A 19,415-nucleotide genomic window follows, 5' to 3' on the forward strand; every position below is an offset into this window, starting at 1 on the left:
TAAAAACAATTACATAACACACATAATGTTTGAAGTCAAATATGTGCCATGTGGTGATAATCTGAGTGGACCTTATTTAAGATGCTTCAGCAGTGACTGGAATCTTGTCTTTTCCTCTCAGCTTTCAGCTTTATATGGCAAAAACAAACAAACACATAAATAAACCACCAAAGATAACTGCATACTGAAATTTGTGCATATACAAATTTTGTTTGCCAGATTTAAACAATTAAACAAGACAACTACAAGTAACATCTGAGATTCTCTCTTGATCAAGGTCAGACTTTTCAATCTTATAAGTCAATATACTAAATATATTTACTAAAATAGATCAAATATGTTCAAAAATTATAATAATATTAAAAAGAAAAAAAATATTATTATTATTGCTACTAAGTAGACATTATAATACAGACATGTGGGGTTGGCTGTGGGGGGGGGGTGGGGGTGGTGTGGGTGGTTCAGACCCGGGTGGTTTGAGACCCCTCTCCCACCCCATACTGACAAAGTCCAGAATTTAGCTGCTTAGTTGTCTCATTTTGACATTATAAATTGTGAAAATATCTAAAAGAAGAAGGCTTTAAGAAAAATTTTATTTTTAATTATTTAAAAGGACAAATTCTTACTGAAGAAATGAGCTGGGCAGTTTGTTATCTGTCTAAAGGCTAAAGTTTTTAATTTAAACAGATACCTGAACAGAGACCTAATTGTTTTAGTTTTTTTTTAATGATGGAAGATAATAAATTTGTATTTTAAAAAGAAGCATTTTTTTCACATTTCTTTGTTCAAAATGATGAATTAAACATTTTAATCTCATTACATTATTAATAAAACTGTAATAACTTACTGTTTAAATGCACATTTGTAAATAAACACTTTGTGGTAAAATAGTATGATAAGCACTTTGACAAAAATGTAGGAATTTTTTTTGTTTGCATCAAAAAGTGTGGTTATGATCACCATCTGACAAGCTAGTCCAGCATATATTAGTGCTTAAAATGTCACTAAAACGCAGTATTCGAACCACATAATTTAATAAAAAATGAAGCGAATAACTGCAAGAAGGTCTGCTTTTGAGAAAAAAGAACCACCCTATTCAATAGGCTGGCTACGGGTCTGTATTATAGTAATATAGCCTATATTATGACCCTAGATTATGAAAAACTCTTAATAATATATAATATATTAAATAATAATAATTATGATTTTAATAGTAACAACAACAACATCAATAATAATTCTAATAATACTAATAATAATAATAATATTAATAACAACAGCAATACTACTAGTACTACTACTACTACTAATAATAATAATAATAATAATATAGACCCTAACTAATATACAAACTTGTAAATCCGTTTAGTTTATTCCTGTAAATAAAGTAATAAAATAAATTTATTTTTGCCTCTAACCTACTACTACTTTTATACATGAAAGTCACACGTGAATAATAATTCAGTGTATTAGCAAAAACGCCCTCGCTCGTTGCTGTATCTCGGTTTTATCAGCGTTTATTCATTTTCCGCGCATGAATCCAGTCATTTTTTAATATCCACAGCGCCATCTAGAGGAAAGTGGGCAAAAGATGAAAGGACTTCCCTGACTCCTCGACGAACCATACGTCATCACCGAGCGACAACAGGACAGTAAACAAGCTTGAAAACACGTATCACCGATTCTGAGTTTAAACACAACGTAAAAAGAGGTTTATTATGCCCAAAGTGGTTTCTCGCAGTGTGGTGTGCTCGGACACGCGTGACCGGGAGGAGTATGATGACGGAGAGAAACCCCTTCACGTGTATTACTGTCTATGCGGCCAGATGGTGTTGGTTCTGGGTGAGTATGTGAGTCGTTAGCGACTTCAGCTAACAGCAGTAATCATGGCAGACGGTCCAAACAGAAATGTACTCACTACATTCAGAACACAGTGACTAATTGTAGGAACTCTTCAGTGCTTTGAGAAGGTTTAATAGTCTTCACTTCCTTTCAGGAAGGCGAAAAACTTACAAGCTTATCTCAAGAAATACTGTGGTAATTTATTGTAAATAATATAACGTTTTTGAACAATACTACAGTACAATGTATTATGCTGTATATAATTATAGTATTCACAACTCTTTGTTAATGAATATGAATCGATTAATTTGCTCTTGAGTGTTTGGACTTGGAGCAGTGAAAACTAAACCACACTGAACTGAACTAAACTGAACTCTGAAAACTGGACCAACACAATTCAGTTTACCAGAACTTCTATGTTAAGCTGCTTTGACACAATCTACATTGTAAAAGTGCTATAGAAATAAACAGCAATTGAAAAGTAAATTGTATCAAATGAATGCTACGTCATACTGTTGTTTTAGCTATAGTGAACTGACATGTGATTAATACTGTAGTATATTATAGTTATTAACCACAGTAAAATGCAGTGTATTGTAGTGAAATATACCCTGTTGTAGAAAAGCTAGTATGGTATTAGCTAATTTGCTTTAATTACTAACAGTGTATTACCACATCAAAAGAATTACCACAAAATATTAATACAAGTACTCTAATATATTTTCATTCCAAAATCAATATACTATGGTATTTGCTATAAATTACTGTAGTATTTATGCAGATAATGTTATTCTTTCCTTTGTCTTTGAACTGTATCATTTAGTAGTTCCAATCTGGCGGTGTGTTTGGTTTTTAAACAAATTAGCAGTTTTGTTCACTGTGCACTAGGTGAGATTCTGATGGCATGATAACCTTGGATAAAAATATCATGTTATTGTGATTACTGCTGTAAAATAAGTTCTTTTTAAATGTCTGGGTAAAAAAACAACAACTTTTTTTCCCCATTGAACACAATATATTTTATTTAAAGAAACATTTCAAATATTTTGGAGCAGTAAACACGTCCGGCTCAATAGTTAAAATAAATTGACTTCTGCTGTCTTCATTAGTTTTAAAAACACAGATTTCTTTACAACATGAAAAGCCATCTTTGGATATTTTTCTTTTCTTTGAATTTAAATAAAGCCACTGCACTGTTCAGGTCTATAGCATATTTGAATGTTTGTGCATAAGCGATTACTTTTCCAGACCAACCCGAGCCAGTCCTCCTGCACCCTGGCTCTCTGATGTTCTCCGTGAGCATCGCTCAAAACTTCGGGCTGCTGAGAGAAGCTGGCGATAAACAAAAAATCCTGAACAGCTCTTAACATACCAAACTCTTCTGTCTTCTTTCTCGACTGAGGTTACTTCTGCAAAGCAGACATACTTCCGTCAGAAAGTCAACAGTGCCACCAATCCTCGCTTGCTTTTTAAAACATTTTCCTCCCTCCTCTACCCTCCTCCTCCACCCGCATCCTCCACACTCACTACTGATGACTTTGCTACATTCTTTTGCACCAAAACTGCAAAAATCAGTGCTCAATTTGCTGCACCTACAACAAACACGCAAGATACACCACCAACACCACACACACTCACCTCTTTCTCCCAGCTCTCTGAGTCTGAGGTGTCCAATCTCATGCTATCAAGCCATGCAACCACCTGTCCGCTAGATCCCATTCCCTCTCATCTCCTGCAAGCCATTTCTCCGGCAGTCATACCAACACTGACTCACATAATTAACACATCTCTTGACTCTGGTCTATTCCCTACTTCATTTAAGCAGGCTAGGGTAACCCCTCTGCTAAAGAAACCCAACCTGGATCAAACGCTACTTGAAAACTACCGACCGGTATCCCTGCTTCCATTCATGGCCAAGATTTTGGAGAAAGTAGTGTTCAATCAAGTCCTAGACTTTCTTACTCAAAACAACCTCATGGACAACAAGCAATCTGGCTTTAAGAAAGGCCACTCAACTGAGACTGCCCTGCTCTCGGTCGTGGAGGACCTCAGACTGGCTAAAGCAGACTCTAAATCATCTGTCCTCATCTTGCTGGATTTATCAGCTGCTTTTGACACTGTAAACCACCAGATCCTGCTATCTACGCTTGAGTCACTGGGCGTCACAGGCACTGTTATTCAATGGTTCAGTTCCTACCTCTCGGACAGGTCATTCAGGGTGTCGTGGAGGGGAGAGGTGTCCAACCTACAGCATCTATACACTGGGGTACCTCAGGGCTCTGTGCTTGGACCACTTCTCTTCTCTATCTACACGGCATCTTTAGGAACAGTCATCCAGAAACATGGTTTTTCCTACCACTGCTATGCTGATGACACCCAGCTATACCTCTCTTTCCACCCTGATGATCCCTCGGTTCCAGCTCGCATTTCAGCCTGCCTGTCAGACATTTCACTCTGGATGAAAGATCATCATCTCCAGCTTAACCTCATGAAAACGGAAATGCTTGAAGTTTCTGCCAACCCGACTCTTCACCATAACTTTTCAATCCAGATGGATGGAGCAACCATCACTGCATCCAAAATGGTAAAAAGCCTTGGAGTTACGATTGATGACCAACTGAACTTCTCTGACCACATTTCTAGAACTGCCCGATCTTGCAGATTCGCACTCTACAACATCAGAAAGGTCCGACCCTTCCTATCTGAACATACAGCTCAACTCATTGTTCAAGCTCTTGTCCTCTCCAAACTGGACTATTGCAACTCTCTGCTAGCCGGGCTACCAGCTAGTTCTATCAAACCTCTTCAGCTGCTTCAGAACGCAGCAGCACGAGTGGTCTTTGATGAACCCAAAAGAGCACATGTCACTCCGCTACTCACCCGTTTGCACTGGCTTCCAGTTGCTGCCCACATCAAATTCAAAGCTCTGATGGTTGCTTACAAAGTGACCTCTAGCTGTGCTCCTTCGTATCTGCTCTCACTTCTGCAGATATATGTGCCCTCCAGAAACTTGCGTTCTGTGAATGAACGTCGCCTCGTTGTTCCATCCCAAAGAGGGAAGAAATCACTTTCCCGAACTCTCACATTCAATCTGCCCAGTTGGTGGAATGAACTCCCTAACTACATCAGAACAGCCGAGTCACTTGCTGTCTTCAAGAAACGACTAAAAACGCAACTGTTTAGTCTCCACTTTTCCTCCTAATCTGCAACTGCAATTGCCTCTCTGGCTATACCACTAACTGAGCCCTCTTTCTCTCTCTCTCTCTCTCTCTCTCTCTCTCTCTCTCTCTCTAAAAAAAAAAAAAAAAAAAAATTCTACTAATGTTTTGCTTCTTAGACTTTTACACGCCTGAAACTTGTCTATAGCGCTTGTTCACTGCTGCTCTTATAGTTGTGTAAATTGCTTCCTTGTCCTCATTTGTAAGTCGCTTTGGATAAAAGCGTCTGCTAAATGACTAAATGTAAATGTAAATGTTTGCTGAATCGTGGGCCGACCTGTAGCTTTTGATGTGGAGATACTGTTGCCCTATAAACTAAATAAAATAGTCGTAAAACAAAAACCTTGCGTATACCGTAGGAAGTAGGAACAGTATAACAAAATTTTTGTGGTTTTAAAACCTTGACTTCGAAATCGAAAACCTTGAATTCGCTTATTATTTCCTGCCTACTGTGCACCAACTCACAATAAATTAAATCTCTAAAATCTTAATTATCTGTTAAAGCTTTTTTTTTTGCTTTTAAAAATGGACTAGCATGAAAATTATGATTTGGAAATAATGATAATGTGATATCTGTGATTATGTACTAGTGAATGGTAAACAGATTAAAACTTTTTTCCAGTAGCTTATTTATTTACATCTTATTTGACAATGCAGGGTTAACAGGGGATCTAAATGAAATAGATATTCATTTTATTCTATTTAATATCAAACAGTGAGTTCTGTAACTCAACAATCAGTGCTGGCCTTGTACACACTCCAGCTAGATTTCGTTACCTTTTTATTGCTTAATTCTGATCTGTTCTCACACAGTTGGGAACCACCTTCCACAACCAAATTAACTAAAAAAAGTGCATGTAGTGAAAACAAAAATGATAGTCAGCGCATACAGAACCAAACACAATAACTTGTTTTAATAATGTGTTTTTTTTTTTGTATCTTACTGTTTGCATGATGCAAGAAATAGCAAGGATCAAGGTATGTCTTGACTTCATAGAATAGCTTGACTTAGCTAGGAAAAAAGCACACAAGCCTAGAATAAAACTAATTAACTAAATAAAAACAATCCTATTGGAGAGAATACCAAAAAGTCCCAACCGCATCTGTGAACTTTAACAAATATATCGCCTGTTTTGCCATAAACTGCAGGAGCCAAGCCAAAAGACTCCTACTAATATTAGTTTGGCATTACATGTAAGCGCAGTATGGAAGCAGACTGCCTAGGACAAAATAAATCTTTGATTGCTTTAAATTACTTAAACAATAGAGGATATCAAACACATCTTGAGATGAAAAATAAAGCTGTCATTAGCATAGCTATGGTAGGAGAAACAATGTGCTTGAATGATCGATACTAGTGTATTGTAATTGACCCTTAGCAAAGCCTCGCTTGCTAACAAGCTTTCAGTGTCAGCCATGGCACTCCCCTGTCAATTTGTGCTTTTCCTAGGGGAATAGTTAATAGTTTCTGTACAAATTACGTACTGATTTCAGATGAAAGTAGACATCGAGGTTTGCAATATGCACAGGATGAAACTATTCAGTAGTGTAAATGAAAACAAAACTAAGACTGAAGGTATAAAGATGATCGGATCATTTGAATACATCCTTACGAAAGATTTATTAAAAGTATATATTTGACTGTTTTTCTTTTCTTAGAATGGCTAAACTTGAAGTGCTGTAAAAAAAATGGGGAATGATATGTTTCCATAAGACAAAAACGTCTAACAGTGGATCAAACTTAGAAATTTCAAATTTAGAACTTTCCTTATAATTGATAATGTTGTTGTTTGAAATGATTTGTTTGGTGTTGCGGTATTATAAGTTTTAACACAGAACGTATAAATGACACCATAAACATACTTTCCAACAACTCCTATTACCACAGTTTTCATTTATTCCATTCTTTTTTGCTGAATATTATTGAAAACAAACATAATGTTGTATTATCATGTATACAAGATACAGTAAGTATAAATATTTCCTCCAGTAAATATTGCAGCAATAAAATAACAAGTTTAATATATCCAGATGCATCAGTATAATGTAGCTACCAGCTAACAATGTTTATATATTATACTATATACTATTCTACTCCTGTCTTACCTACCTTTGAGCTAACTTACCTGAACTGTCTGCATCACAGCTCTTATCAAATATCCAATCTACATTCTCCAAGTCAATAAAACCCATCTCATCCTCACTTTCATCTGTAGGAAGAGCCAGTTTTGTACTTTTCTTCTTTCACTTACCATAGAACATGGTGGTGCTCGCTAATACACTGTTCCCTGTATTTATATTTAATCAAAAGTATTGCCATTAAAATTAGATTTTATCTTTAATGCAAATGCCATTAACATATGACTAATCAAAATTATATTACTAGCATTCATGTTGTTATTGTTACAGCTTAAAATATCACAGCTGACCTTGCTAGCTAGCTAACCCATTGCAATATCGCACATTCCACTATTGGACAGTGTTGCCATTTGGCAGCACATACATTTGATCGATTAACAAAAAACTAATTTGATAAACCTTTTTGAGTTGTGAATATGTCATCATAACTTACTGGAGGTGATGTTTCAGGTTTTATTGTGGATCTAAAATAATTTGATCCTTTGTTTTTATTGATGTTTTCATTTGCATTCAGCAACTGCTCACAATAAACGCCAGTCTTTTATAAATCATGCCACAGAAAAACACAGCACGTCATGTGACTTAACCAAAGCACATTATTGGCTAAACTAAGGTCTTCTCTTTCCAACAAAAAAATTAGAACATTGGTCTTAAATAAACAGTGGCAGGGAAATGAACATAAACATCATGTCGCCATATGGCAACACCATGCGGCCGAGGGTTAAGATATTATACATTGATTCCCTAGTATAATTCACAAACACATGCAACAGTGGCATCTTGAACAAGACAGCTATGCATCCATGAATATTAGTAAAGATGAATTGATTGTTTATTTGCGTCTCTTTATTTTATGTGGTTTAAGCTAGCTCATCTCACCTGCCATCTTTCTCAGATAGTTCAATAGTTATGGTCACAGTTGAAGCACCGTTGGTTGATGGCTGGGGGTGAGACTGGCATCCACACAAACATATACATTTTATACACTTCTAGGTTTCAGGTAAAGATTAAATGTATGGCCAGTCTTTCTGGCTACCTGTCGTCTGATTTCTAAATCATATATATTACCATTTTCACCATTTGTCATGTTATTCCTCTACTATGCCTGGTTAGTCTGGATTTTCTTCTTGTCGGAAAAAGTGGTGCGGGCTGGTGGCAAGCAAATTGTGAATGGTCAATTGGAGAACAGAAACGGTCCCAGGACAGATCCCTGAGTAACCCGTCATGACTAGCTGATGAATCATTTTGGAACTGAATCCAAAGATTTTACTCATTGAATTGATTAAATCATTAACGCGTATGGCTTGTCCTCTAACTTCACCTTGTTCTCATCACGTTCGTTTTCACTGGAACTCAGTCGAATGTGTGAACAGGGAAACGCTTTTAGGGAAGACAGACTGATATTCACACAACAGGACATTGTTCCGCTCAACCTCACTTAAGTTGTGATATTGAAAGATAGGTGTCATTTTATACATCTGCCTCTTCAAAATGTGTTGTACTTTACCTTGGCCTGCATGTGGATGTTATATAAGATGCTCATTTTTTTTTCTCAGTACGATGTGTTCTGAGGAGGTGAACGAAATAAAAGAGTTTGAAAAGTTGTGCAGATTATGTGATTTTGGACTTGTTGCAGTGTGTGCTTTTGAATTGTTTTCATTCATGTTAAATTAAAGGGATAGTCTCATCGTTGAGTTGTTTCAAACCTTTACGAGTTTCTTCTGGTGTTGACCACAAAAGATATTTTGAAGAAGACTGCCTGACAACCTGTAACCATTGACCTCCATAAGAGGAATACGAAAAACAAACATTATGGAAGTGAATGGTTAGATGTTTCCAACATTTTTAGAAAGATCATCTTTTGTGTTCAACAGAAAGAAACTCATGATGGTTTATAGCCTTCATGAAGTATAGCGAGAGTAAATGATGACAGAGTTTTCTTTTTTGGGTGAAATATCCCTTTAAGTATGCAGTCTAACCTGACTATAATGCGAGTAAACTCTGTTATTGTGGCCAACAATAGATTATACACATGTTCCTCCATGAGTTTGTCCCTGTAACACTCATAGTAAATTACTTTGTATACATATGATATGCTGCGGAGTGTGAGTATTTTTGTGATATATTTAATAAGACATATAATTAATAGGTTAATTATTCTATTAATAATCTTTCTCCATGATATCCTAAGGTGAAACTCTTTTTGGGATACAAAGGAGTCCGAATTAATGGCCTTTTTTGCCTTTAAGTAAATGCTGGCTTCTCCAGCACAGTTGTAGACTTCTTCACCTCAGCAAGAGTGCAATAATGAGAACTAACACATTTACTTGAAATGGAACCAGTAGCTGAGGGTAATTAACACACCATTGTGTTGTTTTTCTTTCGTTTGCCGTTAATCATGTGATTCCCTGCTGGAAATAAAAAGAGTGTGATTAAACTCGCTCTTGTGGTATTTTTGTTCATTATAACGCACGTGAAATTTGTCCTGAAGCTATTCATTTTGAAGTCTCCTGGTTTTTTTTTTTTTTTGAGAAACATAAAAGAAAATGAGAGAAATGTCATGATTATAATTATTATTTGACCATACAACATAAATCATCAAAGCTGTTTAAAACCACTTTCTTCAAAATATTTTCTCTTGTGTCCTGCCAGAGAAATGAAGGCTTTTTTAGATTTTTAAAAACATTTTTGAGTGAATTGCTTTTTTTATGTATATTGTTAAAGGTATGGTTCACCCCAAAAATATAATTCTGTCTTCATTTACTCATTCTTTCTTCTGTTAAACATAAAACAAGATATTTTTAAAATGTTGGAAATCTGTAACCGTTGACTTCCAAAGTATTTGTTTTTCCTACTAAAGGCTGGTTTATACTTCTACGTCAAACGCATGTGTATGCTCTGGTGCTGCCTTAGCGTGGTCGCATAGCCCTCACCATGGCTGACGCCGACGCTGATGCGCACGTCTCAAAAAATGTAACTACATATCGCAACGGCTCATAGAGCAAGCTCTGTAATTGGTCGGCTTGATAGCTGTGTTGAGTGTGAGCGCTGCTGAGAGCCGCGAGCCTGATGGAGCGAGTGTTTACAAGTGTCGAATTGCGTGATGAAGCTCCAGATGATTTGTGTTTGCCTTATGATTAAAGATGTTGCACGTCCGCCAGTTCACACCACTTAATGAGCATTTAGAAAAAACAAAGGAACTCTATACAGAGGAACATAACATCACCTACTGCCAGCTAGCATTTCGGAAGTGTTATTGGAGAGCAACACAAAAAGCACGCAGAAATATAAATGCACGGCTACGCGCAAGGCATTCACCATGGGTCATGCCGATCCCTCGACGCAGAAGTATAAACCAGGCTTAAGGATGTCAATGGTTATACATTTTAAGCTTTCATTAAAATATCTGCTTTTGAACTGCTAAAAGTAAAAAGTAAGTAAATGTCCATTTTTGAGTGAACTATCCCTTTAACTGGAGAGATCTTTCCTTTTAAAATGACTTCAAATTGGACTTTGATCTGCATATTGTCATGCTTTTTAATTAAATATGACGTATACTACAATTGAAAATTGTGTGCATCTAATATAGACTTATAGTTTAGATATCTGAAAGTCCTAGCTGATACCTATATAGAAATGTTTAGTTAAACCACACTGGTTAATAGGGCATGACCTTTCTGCTTTTCAAGAGTCTGTAGGTTTTGTCTGTAGACCTTGAAATGTGTGAGCTTTGTGTAAGAAGTAAGGCGAAAAATAATTGAGCTCTTTTGTGTTCCTTTTTAGACTGTCAGATAGAGAAATTACCCATGAGACCTCGGGACAAAGCCAGAGTGATTGATGCCGCAAAACACGCCCACAAGTTCTGCAACGTGGAGGAGGATGAGGCTGTGTACTTGAAAAGGTGTGCATGTTTATATAGTTGCGTTGAGGTTTTGGACTGCAGTGTTGAATCATTGATCAGGAATTACTAAGCAATTTATGTCCCTGTGCAGGTCAGAGGGCATTGAAAGACAGTATCGAAAAAAATGTGGAAAGTAAGTGAGCCTGCATACTAATTTTACAATATCTACACACAACATGCACAAAATGAAACACAATGTGACATAAAAACACAATTATACTGTTAGTATTTCATTAATCTGCTATTAAAATTTTTACATGCCAAGGCTCTCTGTACTGATTGATTTTCATTGGTCATTCTGTTGATTTGTGTGCTGTATTTTTTTAAGTTGGGTTATTACAACTGTACAAACTGTATTACAAACTGTAATTTAACAAATTACAAACTGTAATGTTAATGCTAACTCTAATATTCACTACTTGTGGTAATCAAATATGTATTAAAGTTGAATAAAGGTGACAGTAAAGTCACTTATTATGTTCAAAAACATTAGAAAATGAGCATTTTGGAATTTCTGTTCCTCTTGAAAAAAATAAATCGGGTTTGACAGAATTAAGCAACATTACCGCTTTCAATACTCATAACAATAAGTGTTTCTTTAGTGCAAAATCAGCATATTACAATAATTTCTGAAGGATTATGCAACACTGAAAGCTTGAGTAATGAAAATACCGTTTGTACCATATGTAAAATACCATATGTTGTTAATATTTTAATATTATGCATTGAGCATCTGATTTTTCCTCAGTGCCAATGTGCTTTCATTTTCTCTGTCTCACTTGCTGTGAGTTTAGGCAAGGGACTGTTTAATAAGTAGCCTGAAACTGGCCACAATTTAGATTAGTCTGTGTTAAACCTGCAGGAAAATATCAGGCTTTGCTGAAAGGTTGGTTATTTTACCAGCAATGAGGGTCAATAGTGGTAGCCTCTTACAGATTTCAAAGAAAATAGCTTGGTATTAAAAAGAAAACATAAGCTGGACCACAACAGATCCTATCAGTGTCACAATGAATGCTCAAATAATGTAGCATAGTTTACAGCAAGCATCAGGTTTTTAGTGAATTGTGTGTGGTCTGTCATTTACAGTAGGTCTATAGGTCTGTTATTTTTACTAAAGAAGATATATTATTTGAATTTATGATTAGCAGAACTATAGAAACAAAGAACTATAGAAATAAAAATGGCACAGGATTGGGTCGGATCTGAATTTTTGGTATCTGGATCGAATCGGTTCCAAAAAAAATTGTATCAGTGCATCCCTATTTTGTATATGTTAACATACTTAAATGTTAGAAAAAACATGAGATCTGGAGATTTTGCAGAAATAAAGAAATCTCTGAAAAAAAGTGCATCACTGCAATCAAAGTACATCACTTAATGGCCATGAGAAGTGGAGCATTGATAAATATTTGAATTAATATTCCATGAACATTTATTTATTAATTTAGTCATTAGCCCTGCGTTAGGCTGGATGTCTTATAGATGTCATATTAAAATATAAAACCCATTAAAATGATAGTACAAGATCCGGTCAAAGCCTAATTTGTGTTAACAACCTCCTAACTTTACACAATAATCATCATGTAGTCCTGAAATGAATGTCTCAGTCATGTAGTCCATGGCCTTTTCTAATCATAATACCCTGTGTGCATAAATAAGCATGCACAACAGCCAGTACTGAGCTTCCCATGTCGCTATGATGATTCGGTCATGCTGAGACTAAGGAGGATGACGTCAAGGCTTAAAGATTGACTGCAGCTCTGGGGTTTGCTTAAAATGTGATAATTATGTGCGATCTCAGCATTTTTAACACGTTTGATTTCTGTCCGAGTCAGCTGAACCGGTCATGTCTCATATGTCAACACTGAGAGTGTTTCATGTTAGAAAATCTGCATAACTCTTATAAGATTTTGAATAATTGTGCTGTTTTTGTGTGTGTGTTTTGGTGTAGGTGTGGTTTGCTTTTGTTTTATCAGCATCAAATGAAGAGCACACAAACAACGTTCATAGTGGACGGAGCTTTGGTGAAGTTTGGCCAGGGATTTGGCAACACAAGTGTCTACAGTCAGAAACAAGAGACACCCAAGAAAGTCAGAGTAAGATGTCACGTTTTTGTTGGAAAAGGGGTGAGGAAAATTGACTTGTGAATTCTGGTAACATTTATGTGTGTGTGTTGAAGGTTATGATGACCAAGCGCACCAAAGACATGGGAAAGTTCAGCTCTGTTACTGTTTCAACTATTGATGAAGAAGAGGAAGAGATTGAAGCGGTGAGTTTTTTCTTCGGTGGACTTGTCTCTTACATCCTCTCTCTTTGTTGAAAAGCTGTGATTGATTGTGATTGGTTTATGCTGCAGCGGGAGGTGGCAGACTCTTATGCCCAGAATGCCAAAGTGATTGAGAAACAGCTGGAGAGGAAAGGAATGAGCAAGAGACGACTTCAGGAGCTGGTAAGATGGGCATCCATGCTTGAGGCAGATTGAAACTTTAATAAAGTCTGCACAGCTAATGAATGTAGAGTTAAAGATGACAGAGAACCTTCAAACAAACACACTCACTCAATTTGTCTTAATCTTATTTACCTCGGAAGTTCTTTAAAGTGGTTGGTTAAGCAGCTGAAGGCTTGTATTTAATTTTCTTCAAAAGGGTGGAGATAGGCGCACACACACACACACACACATACACACACGGAGTAATACTAAGTAAAACTGTACAGTGACATTTTGTTAGTTTTTTGAGCTGCGTTTTAATTTAGTCTAGTGATAATTTCAATAGTAATTCCAACAAAAACAATGATACTTTGATTCAAGAAATCTTGCTCTTGTTGTGTCATTCTCTTTGCTTTATTAAAAGAATTATGAACCAATTACCAGCAGGTTCGTTTGACGAATCATACGAAAGAAGATTTGCGTTTTCATTCATTCGTTCATTCATTCATTTTTCTTTTCAGCTTAGTCCCTTTATTAATCTGGGATCGCCACAGCAGAATGAACCGCCAACTTATCCAGCATGTTTTTACGCAGTGGATGCCCTTTCAGCTGCAACCCATAATTGGGAAACACCAATACACTTTCTCTCTTTCTCACACACACACACAACGGACAATTTAGCTAACCCAGTTCACCTATAGCGCATGTCTATGGACTTGTGGGGGAAACCAAAGCACCAAGAATGCAAACTCCACACAGTAATGCCAACTGACCCAGCCAAGGCTCGAACCAGCGACCTTCTTGTTGTGAGGCAACATTGCTACCCACTGCCACCATGCAGCCCAGATTTGCGTGTTACTGAATCAATATGTAAACAAGTATTAAAGTCAGGCAAATTTAATTTCATCCATTTTTAACACTGAACATAAATGTTTTAGAGCACCAAATCAGCACATTTGAATGATTTCTGAAGGAAATATAAAGTAGTTATGCTTAAAATATATATTTTTTTCTGCTAAATCATGATGTAAATGAAAAACAATACACTTATCTTCCTGTAAGCAACAAAAAGTGGTTTTGAGTTACAAAATTGCTCAATGGCAAGCATAATATTGTTTTTATGGTGGCTCTAAACACTTGCAAATAATAAAAAACACTAACAAATTGAGAAAACATCTCACATGCACAAAAATTCTCACAACACATACAAATACAGAATCGTACTGCAAATAACGTAGACTGCAACTGAAATGTGTTTTAGTGCAAGGTAATCTTGTAAATGTACTCTTACAATCAAAGGACCAAAACTTTTTTGCTGTATTGTTGATGAAACACAAGGAATTTTTATTTATTTAAGTTTTACTTCTTCCTCCACATTTGAGCTTGCTCCTGTTCTGTTGGAAATGCTCCTTTGCAGACAAAAACTCATAAATCAAGTCTACATGAGCTGTGGGACTTCACTCTGGGAATATATTATGGACATAATACTAAAACTACAACAGAGAAGAACAGCGAGAGAATTTTTGCAGATCTAGGCAAGAGTGAGACTTGCTGAGGTTGTTCAAATAGTATCTTTTTCACACATCAGGAAAACCTAACTGAACTCACACAGAGTCTGCTAATGCGATCTGTATGATATATCTTTGAAATGATTATAAATGATAGTTCCTTACAATATTGTGTGAAAAATGTTAATGGTACCATTGGTTTTAAAGCCATCATGGAAAATGCACTAAATGAATTTAGAGACAGTTGAATGACTTGACTTGAGGATATGAGGATGTTTCACAGTAATATGGATGCATTTTATGGCTGATTTTGTCTGTGAACTGAATACTTTTTGTCCGCATACAGGCGGAACTTGAGGCCAAGAAAGCCAAGATGAAGGGAACTCTCATCGACAACCAGTTCAAGTGAAGACTGTGTGTGAATGAGACTGAGCAAATGGAAAGAGATGCTGCAAAGAGGAGGGATATTGTTTTTTACTTTATTATTTTTTTAATTACACATTTGTTAAATGTTTGAATGGTAAAAATCTTTTTCACGCTAATGTTTATTAAATTAAAAACAACTGAATGTCACTGTATATGTTGTCAATATTATTTTAGAAAATTTATGTTCATAATTCCTTGTCTACTATTATTTGAAGGCTAACTTTAGCTGTTGTGTATGCTTGTCCTTCAACTCAGCATGCAACGTCCACACAAGCAGTCATGAACAGTTTTGTGCAGACGATTGATCCGTCACAGTACTGGAAGTGTCATGTGGACAGAAGCTCTTGGAGAACCTGTGAAGAGTGATGATATGCACCTGCTGGAACACAGGTGTGGGTGTTTGTACGGCTGGGCCACTGTTGTTCAGTTCTGTGTGGTCTGTGATTAATGATTCCATTCTGGACCAGTGAACAGTGTATGAGCATTATTTCACACCTGCACAAACCCCGGTGCGACTTTGTACCTGTACAGGTGCAGTTAATCGGCCCTCACACTGGTCAAACATCATGCCAGACCCAACTGAACTGAACCAATGAAGCGCTCACATGCTGCTGACATGAGAAGAAAATAGAACAGAATTAAATAGAATAGAATGTTTAAATGTACTGTAAGGGTGTTGTTGATGTGAAGTTGCTTTTTAACCGTCACAAATAACCATAAGCTCACCAGCCATTTTATTAGGTTCTCCTGTCCAACTGCTCATTAATGCAAATTTCTAATCAGCCAATCACATGGCAGCAACTTATGCACTTACACACTCAACAGCATAGTACATGTATGTAGTGTCGTCCCAAATGGAGCACTAATGTTTTTTTACTAAGTGGAAATTCAAACCGTTTCCCTGATGACGTTTGACGGTTGCCAAATCAGTGAAATAAAAGACCAGACTATCAAATAATACCTGCCATGAGTATAACCGCATTCACCATCGGGAGGCGCTATAATCACTCTCGTAGGAGAATTTTGCTTTTACCATGCAAAATAAAGTTATCCAGCCTGATCTCACGAGAAAACGCAAGTATTTTACCTTTTGTCAGTTTAGTGGCTAATTCGTACGAATTCGTACGAGTTCTGTCGTACGAAATTGTACGATTTTAAAATGGAGGCATGGCACCTAACCCCACCCCTGATCCCAACCATCATTGGGGATGAGAAAATCGTACTAAATTGTACGAATTACATCGTACGAATTAGCCACTAAATCAAAAAGTTACGAATTGCCATGAGATGTTATCCAACATGTGCGCCCGATAGCTCCCCCCCCTCCACTACGTGACCAAACCTGCCGTCATTAAGTGCGTGAAGTGTCCATCATACCACAATTTGTTATACTGGTTAAATGAGTGCATCATCCAAGGGTCATTAAAACACGCTTATTATTTTTAGAGTTTGCAGTGTGACTGCACTACTTACACTATTTATTCCACAAAATGGCGTAGAATAGTGACGATAAAGACGATCTGCTGCAGTTCAAACCGAGCATCAGAATGGGGAAGATAGGTGATTTAAGTGACTTTGAATGTGGCATGGTTGTGGGTGACAGACGGGCTGGTCTGAGTATTTCAGAAACTGCTGATCTACTGGGATTTTCAGTCATCTCTAGGATTTACAGAGAATAGTCCGAAAAAGAGAAAATGTTCAGTGAGCGGCAGTATCCAGTTCTGTGTGCGCAAATGCCTTGTTGATGCCAGAGGTCAGAGGAGAATGGCCAGACTGGTTTGAGCTGATAGAAAGGCGAAAGTAAATGCACAACACATCCAGCCTTGAGGCGTATGGGCTACAGCAGCAGAAGATCACACCGGGTGCCACTCCTGTCAGCTAAGAACAGAACACTGAGGCTACGATTTGCACAGGCTCACCAGATTTTGAAAATAAAAGATTGGAAAAACATTGCCTGGTCTTATGAGTCTTGACTTCAGCTGCAACTTTTGGATGGTAGGGTCAGAATTTGGCATCAATAACATGAAAACATAGATCCATCCTGCCTTTTATCTACGGTTCAGGCTGGTGTGGGGTGATATTTTCTTGTCACACTTTGGGCTCAATAGTACCAATTGAGCATCGTGTCAGCAGAATAACGTGTCATGTCATAAAGCGCGAATCATCTCAGACTGGTTTCTTGAACATGACAGTGAGTTCACTGTACTCAAATGGCCTCCACAGTCACCAGAACTCAATCCAATAGAGCACCTCTGAGATGTGGGTGAACGGGAGATTCGCATCATGGATGTGCAGCTGACAATCAAGTCAATATGGATCAAAATCTCTGAGGGATATTTCTAGTACCTTGTTGATAACACGAAGGATTAAGGCAATTCTGAAGGCAAAAGTGGGTCCATCCCAGTACTAGTAAGGTGCACCCAGTAAAATTGCTGGTGAGTCAGTGGTGGTTCTAGGGGGGTCCGGTGCCCCCATTTCAACAAGCTTTGCTCCCCTCTGGCCCACCTATATTTGGACGCTTATTTTTAATGGGAGGGTAAAATTTTTTTACTTCAACTGTATCTGTTAAAGTTCACAGGTGCAAAAATGTACCTGAATGTTAAAAGTGTGTTGTCCTACTACAATACAAAGTTGCTTGTCAAATAAATTAACATGGAAGATTATTTTGAGTAAGTTATTTAATTCGCTTGTATATTAAGACTGCTGAGTGATGCATGAAAAAAATTACTTTAATATTGTTAAAGTATTTGTGATGTATGTTAAAGTGTGCCCCCTAAAAGTACAAGTGTGGCTAACTGATGTTATGAAGCGGACAGGAGACAGAGGTAAGGAAACGTTAGGGTGTTTATTAAATGACAACAAGGAGCACATGAAGGATAGCCAGGAGGATCAGGAATGATGTTGGGGTCTTTTCCTCCGTGGCTGGGTAACAGGAATACACGAGGATGGACAGCACACACCAGATACAGCTGACAGAGGATGACACAGACTTGGAAGGACTGGAAGACAGGACGATTCGGGAGGACCAGGAAGACTAGGAGGAATACAAAGAGAACAGGTAAGTAAATCGTTTGTTTTAGCTGAGGATGACTACGCTGAGTGGTCGCTCAGTTGTCCGCTTTCGTCGAGACGAGCCCGGACAATGAGCGACTGGAGTGCTGTGCTTTTATCTGGTGCTCGTGAATGTGATGCAGCTGTGTGCTCATTAGAAGTCAGGTGATGGTGATCTTCGTGAGTGGGGTTCGTGAGAGCCTGACCAATCCATGACAGTACCCCCCCTCCCCAGGGCCCGCTCCTGAGGGCCGACACCTCCGACGCCGTGGTGGTCTCCCTCTGCCTCTAGGCGCTGGGAACTCAGGGTGGCTCTCATGAAACTCCACCATGAGACTAGGATCGAGAATATCAGCTCTGGGAACCCATGTCCTTTCTTCGGGGCCGTACCCTTCCCAGTCCACCAGGTACTCCAACTGGCCACCACGACGTCGGGAACGCAAGATCTCCTTCACTGCGTAGACGGCTCCTTCTTCTAGGAGCAGTGGAGGAGGGGGTTCCTCTTCGTGGTCAGGCTCTGTGGAGGGAAGAACAGGATCGTGATAGGGTTTCAGGAGTGATACGTGGAATGTAGGGTGAATACGGTAGTGAGAGGGTAATTGTAGTTTGTAGGTGACGGGGTTAACCTGTTCCACGATGGTGAAGGGACCAACAAATCGGGGACTTAACTTGCGAGAGGGCAGTCGCATGCGTATGTCCCGGGTGGATAGCCACACCTTTTGTCCGGGTGTGTATCTGGGTTCTTCAGACCTTCTCCTATCGGCGGTTACCTTGCTTCGACGGACTGCCCTCTGCAGATGTTGATGAGCCTCGTCCCAGACTCTCTCGCTCTCCCGGAACCAGTGATCCACTGCGGGGACATCAGATGGTTCGCCATCCCAGGGAAAGAGCGGTGGTTGGAA

General features: G+C 38.0%; 1 protein-coding gene across 1 annotated transcript; it reads left to right on the forward strand.

Moving 5' to 3' along the window:
- The first annotated feature begins 1,638 nt into the window (after positions 1-1,638).
- On the forward strand, positions 1,639-15,614 carry steep1 (STING1 ER exit protein 1). Its single transcript, XM_056458099.1, has 7 exons — positions 1,639-1,842; positions 10,983-11,100; positions 11,192-11,233; positions 13,052-13,196; positions 13,280-13,369; positions 13,457-13,549; positions 15,383-15,614. The coding sequence occupies exons 1-7, from the start codon at positions 1,719-1,721 to the stop codon at positions 15,443-15,445; spliced, it is 675 nt and encodes a 224-aa protein (XP_056314074.1). The 5' UTR covers positions 1,639-1,718; the 3' UTR covers positions 15,446-15,614.
- Positions 15,615-19,415: the final 3,801 nt, after the last annotated feature.

Source organism: Danio aesculapii, chromosome 5 (assembly GCF_903798145.1).
Source record: "Danio aesculapii chromosome 5, fDanAes4.1, whole genome shotgun sequence".
Taxonomy (NCBI): Eukaryota; Metazoa; Chordata; class Actinopteri; order Cypriniformes; family Danionidae; genus Danio; species Danio aesculapii.